Source organism: Sycon ciliatum, chromosome 1, assembly GCF_964019385.1.
Source record: "Sycon ciliatum chromosome 1, ocSycCili1.1, whole genome shotgun sequence".
NCBI lineage: Eukaryota > Metazoa > Porifera > Calcarea > Leucosolenida > Sycettidae > Sycon > Sycon ciliatum.
In genome coordinates, this window is record NC_088643.1 from 8941604 (window position 1) to 8946945 (window position 5342).

Consider the following 5342-nt stretch of genomic DNA (forward strand, 5'->3'; position numbering starts at 1 on the left):
CTGGTTCCACAGGATAGCTCCAGCATGGCTAATGCGCTTAGCTGAGGATGCAGTGGGGGAGACAGGAATGATGAGTAACTTGCTGCTCCCTCCTCGTGTTCGGAGAGAGGGACTACGGGTGAAAAAGCTTGCAAACAGAGTACTTGAAGATTTGTTCAGGCAGCGCCAAATGAATACAAGAATGTGCATGTGGGTGTATATGCTGAGGGTATGGGCATTCATGCGTTCAAGTAAGGGAGCCGTGTGAGTGCGAGGGGCTGCCCTGCACACCGAGCGAGCCGCACGTTTGAACAAACTATTTAGGCGCTTATCCTGATAAGACGATAAGAAAGGGGCATAGGCAGCAGATGCATAGTCAAATTCTGATAGTATAAAGGACCTGAAAAACTGAACACGGCAAGAAAAAGGCAAACATGCTGCACTTCGATTTAGTAGCCCAATCTTAGCGGCAACGCGGCGTGCAACATGGCTTGTCATGGTGTTCCAGCTCATGTCTGAGTCGAAATGTAGGCCAAGATACTTGGCCGTTTTCACAACAGGCAGCGTCTGCCCATTACAAATGACATGCAGCTCAAGTGCTTGAGATGGGGATGGGGGAATAGGCAATATCTGTGTCTTTCTTTCATTAAGAATTAAACCACGGCCCTTCAGCCAGGTGGCCAGGTGCTGAACAGCAGCTGAAAGGTGTGCAGAAACAGCTTCCGCAGACTCCCTGCTACATCGTATAGAGATGTCATCAGCAAACTGGATTGCTCCCACATTAAACGGCGATAGTTCTTCTGCTATGCCGCGGGCATAGACAATAAATAGCAGTGGGCCCAGTACCGAACCCTGGGGGACACCTGAGTAACTGGTGTACGGGAGACTTCTAGTCTGGCCAACCTGAACGTACTGTTCTCTATCAGAGAGGTAATCCACCAGCCAACAGAGTGCCGTGTCGCAGATGCCAAGTTCGAACAGATCTTGCACAAGAGTTTGATGTTTCACTTTATCGAATGCCTTTGACATATCAACAAAGGCTACACCTGTGTTGAGTTTGTTCATGCGGGCCTCACAGATACCTTCCACAGCTAGCACTAGTGCGTCGGATGTAGAGTGGTGGGATCTGTAGCCGAATTGAGTTGGCGGGAATAAATTGCTCTGGACTAGATACATGTGTTACACTCGTGGATAGTTCAGCGGCTTCATAACTTGTTTCCATGTGATTTCTTCTATTTTGGCTACCCCAGCCATAGCTTGCTTGGAATAAAACTAAACTAAACGTTACTTACATTTTGTAGAACTAGAAACTGTATGACTGTGATCTACATCGTTCCGAACACAGACAGCATGTAGCAGTCGACAGCAGCAGCTAGCATGTAGAGACGTTTATCACTGCCATCGATATCAGGCACATTTGCATAGCAAGATTTTTTCCATTTTTGTAAACTCATTTTGTCGATAAATCACAAAATGTCACGTCACAATGATTTCGCCTACATTTTCGACTGTCAAAGTCAGGTTCCGAAAAATATTCCGAAATTCGGAATGCAAAACAGAAAGGTCCCTAATTGTGGTTCTCGATCTTGTTCATGCCGGTATGTGAATCACTGTTACCGGTATCTCTTTGCCTGTAGCTGTACGCTCCTCTGATGAGAAGGTCCTGAAAACGATAAGGAACACTTCGTTACGGCTAAACTCGGGTCCTTGATGTTGGTGCCCCATTCGCTACATTGATTGCAAAATGTTTGTAATCTGATAATGAGGATATTTTGATCTTCTCGACTTGAGAAGTAAGTTACTGAGTTCAGTACATGTAGGAGACGTACGTTACAGTTCACCTGGTTTGCTGGACTTGTACTAGTTTGCTTCGCATCGCGCTGAGAAGCATTCAAGCCGAAGCACCTGCCTGGCGCCTAGTAGCCCAAGCTCTGTACTGGTCTTCGCGCTTGTAGTCAGCAGACTCGATCAGTTTTTCTCAAGACTCGGAGCAGTCCGTACTGGTTACGCTCAATGGATAGCACGTCAAGTTGTTATACAGTGCCATGTATCTCATGGCCGCCATGATCACCCAGTGAAGTCGAGGAGTGGATTTGGAATTTACTATTGCCGTATTCAAGGTATTGCCAAATAATTGGCACATTGTCGATGCGAGTCTGGGCAGCTGGGGCCCTCGTGGACATCTGGTCACGACGGGCCATGAAATAAATGTCGGCGCTCAAGCGGTCCCGATTTGTGCCGTTTAGAACCGACAGACGTGGGTTCCTCCGCTTGGCTATTGCTGCGCTCGCACTAATCGGCATTGCTGCTCCTCTCTGCCTCCATGTGTGGAGCACGAGCCCTTATGGGAGAGACATACAGCAGAAAGTTGAGCATTATGTCCGGCAGGAGAACATCTGGATAACGCCCAGGAACGAGCAGCGGCATGCTCTGACCAAAGCTTCATCTACCCAGTCAAGCACAACGCCATACGGTCCCAGCACGGCAGCTAAACTGCATGACGAGATGGCAGGTACCCGCGCTGGACTGTCCCAGAGAATTGGTACGCCAGTACGACACACTGGCGAAGAAAGCCACCGAACAGGAACTGTGGATACATCGAGCCAAACAGCTAAGCCAACGACACCATATCTTCCCGTCACCAATCTAGCAACGCAACAAGCTCCAGAACGAACCGGCACATCGCTGTCCAAAGCCGAGAACTGTAGCACGCATTGGCTGGGCAAGCAGTACCGTACCGAGGCGCTGTGGAAGCCAGCCATCCACTGGTCGCATCCACAGCAGGTGTTTCACTTCAGTAGTGGCCGTGACGTTCTCTTCCCCTCCTCCTGTGTAAGCACATCGTCGCTGGAAGACGAGTTCCGCTCGTGCCGTCGCAAGTTCGTACTGGTGCTGCGCTGGAGCAGAATTGGCGGCACAGACACGTTTGCTGGATCAAAGCATGATCTGCTGCCCTTCGAGTGTTGCACTGACAGCGGTGTAACATGGCTGATGACGGGCAACCGATCGCGACTAGCCGACGCCGACATTGTAGAGTTCTATCTTCTCAACCTACCGGCCAGGCTTCCAGAGCGCGGCAAGCCCGAGCAGATCTTTCTCCTTTTCTTCATGGAGAGTCCGGTTTGGAAGCACTCGAAGGTCGTGCACGTACTGAAGCATGCCGTTAACATTGCGCGTTCCTATCATTTCTCTGCACATCTGTACACATCGTATCCACCTGTGCCGGGTGAATGGGCGGCCAGAGCAAAGTTCACGCTCTCGCTAATGCCGAACCGGTCACTTGTGCCGTTCGCCGAGCGAGTCCCGAAAGCCGTGGCGTCTCTTGTGAGCAACTGCAACGCGTACAACAATCGTACGGGTGTGCTGCGCTCCCTGAGTCGACTAGTGGAAATGCACAACTATGGCAAGTGTTTCCATAACCGCAACCTGCCGAAAGAAGACAACCAGTGGAACAACGTTCCGTATTCTCTGAGCAAGTACAAGCTTGCTTTCTCGCTGGAAAGTGCGCTCTGTACAGACTACATCTCTGAGAAGTCGCTGCGCTATCTGATGCTCGGCGTCGTACCCATCGTGTCCACGTGGCGAGGTCGACCGGATTACGCTAAACGCATGCCCAACAATCACTCCTACATTGATCTGAGCGACTTCGATTCCGCTCAAGATGTAGGCAGGTATTTGGAACATGTCATGTCCGATGAGAAACTCTTCAACGCCTTCCTCGCCTATCAGTCAACAGTAAAGGGAAGTGTGGGCGTTTCAGACGAGTTTTCCAGACTCTGGCTCACTCCTCGCGCCGACCCCGAGGGTTGGTGCCCCCTGGCCCAGAAGATGGTTGATCCAGTAGCCCGGGAACACCTGCGACGGGGATCGCCAGACATTGATCTGACCTGTGCACCGCCACATGTACAGTGGCATCATGGCCGGCCGTTCTGAAGTTTGATACTCCGTCGGACGATTTGTTATCATCGTTCTCAGTCTTGCTGGACTCCGACTGGATTGGAACTTTGTGATTTGTTTATTGTGGCTTTTGCTTTTTGAATATATGTGTTAATACATGCGTTATGATAAAAGTGTTGTTTGTGTCGCAGAGTCGCAACATAGTCTCTCTCTCTCTCTCTCTCTCTCTCTCTCTCTCTCTCTCTCTCTCTCTCTCTCTCTCTCTCTCTCTCTCTCTCTCTCTCTCTCTCTCTCTCTCTCTCTCTCTCTCTGTGTGTCTCTCTCTCTGTCTCTCTCTCTCTCTCTCTCTCTCTCTCTCTCTCTCTCTCTCTCTCTCTCTCTCTCTCTCTCTCTCTCTCTCTCTCTCTCTCTCTCTCTCTCTCTCTCTCTCTCTCTCTCTCTCTTTGTGTGTGTGTGTGTGTGTGTGTGTGTGTGTGTGTGTCTCTCTCTCTCTCTCTCTCTCTCTCTCTCTCTCTCTCTCTCTCTCTCTCTCTCTCCCTCCCTCCCTCCCTCTCTCTCTCTTTCTCTCTCTCTCTCTTTCGCTCTCTCTCTCTCTCTCTCTCTCTCTCTCTCTCTCTCTCTCTCTCTCTCTCTCTCTCTCTCTCTCGCTCTCTCTCTCTCTCTCTCTCTGACATGCACCAGCCATCCTTCACATATGCAGCCGTGCATCCCGCTGAAAGGGGGACCAGCTACGCCCTGGTAATATTTGTAACAATAGCATATGGATCGCAGAGAAAAGAGAAGGAATGCTAAGTAACTGTTGGCAAGACAGCCAGCAACACATTCTCAGTCAACGAGTACCGCGTACAGTGTACTGTAAAACCGGAGAAGTTTAACGACCAAAAAGTTTACGTTTTTGTAATTAATATTTTAGCATGATAACATGCAGAAAGTGGCTACCTGGCCACCCAGAACATGCATCGAGTTGTGCGCATCTTTACACAGACATCTCCAACCGGGTTAGCGATAACGTTTCTTCAACAAACGAAAAAAATTGGTCGTTAAAACGTCAGACTTTGTGACTCGGTTTTACAGTTCCAAAAACGCAGCAAGTGCGACGGATGCCGGATGGGAGTTTGAGCTCTCACTCGGACCTGGTTTCTGGCGCCCCGTTCGCAACTCACCCTGATGCAGAGTGGCCAGTGTTGCCGGTGCAACGGCAACGGCACCTGCGTCAGGTGTGACTGCACCAAGGCGGCACGGAAATGCTGGAGCTGCCTTCCGTCAAAGAAGGATCGTTGTAAAAATTCCGCCATCCCTTCTCCTCCCCAGCCGGAGCAAGCTGTCAACGGCCATCGACAACCTACGGTGCAGGACAACGCTACGGGAACAGTTCTAACCGTACAATGCGATGATGCCAGCGTGGATGCCAGTGCAGCCACAGCTCTCACCGCCACCCTGCTGGCAGAATGTCGAGATCCCGTACC

General features: G+C 50.4%; 2 protein-coding genes across 2 annotated transcripts; one reads left to right on the forward strand and one right to left on the reverse strand.

The window, feature by feature from the left end:
- Positions 1-1516: 1516 nt before the first annotated feature.
- Positions 1517-4039, forward strand: LOC135812134 (uncharacterized). The gene has a single exon (XM_065325463.1). The coding sequence runs from the start codon at positions 2188-2190 to the stop codon at positions 3910-3912; it is 1725 nt and encodes a 574-aa protein (XP_065181535.1). The 5' UTR covers positions 1517-2187; the 3' UTR covers positions 3913-4039.
- Positions 4039-4584, reverse strand: LOC135809257 (putative uncharacterized protein DDB_G0271982). The gene is made up of 2 exons (XM_065322599.1): positions 4435-4584; positions 4039-4134 (listed from the first exon to the last, which is right to left on the reverse strand). Exons 1-2 carry the CDS (start codon positions 4582-4584, stop codon positions 4039-4041), a joined length of 246 nt encoding a protein of 81 aa, XP_065178671.1.
- Between the last annotated feature and the right edge of the window lie 758 nt (positions 4585-5342).

Bases quoted from the DNA above. Each gene is read 5' to 3' on its own strand.
- LOC135812134 (XM_065325463.1), top strand. From the start codon at position 2,188: ATGTCGGCGCTCAAGCGGTCCCGATTTGTGCCGTTTAGAACCGACAGA.
- LOC135809257 (XM_065322599.1), bottom strand. From the start codon at position 4,584: ATGCACGGCTGCATATGTGAAGGATGGCTGGTGCATGTCAGAGAGAGA. The intron at 4,135-4,434 runs GAGAGAGAGGGA...GAGAGAGAGAGA, and splicing joins AAGAGAGAGAGAGAGAAAGA to GAGAGAGAGAGAGAGAGAGA.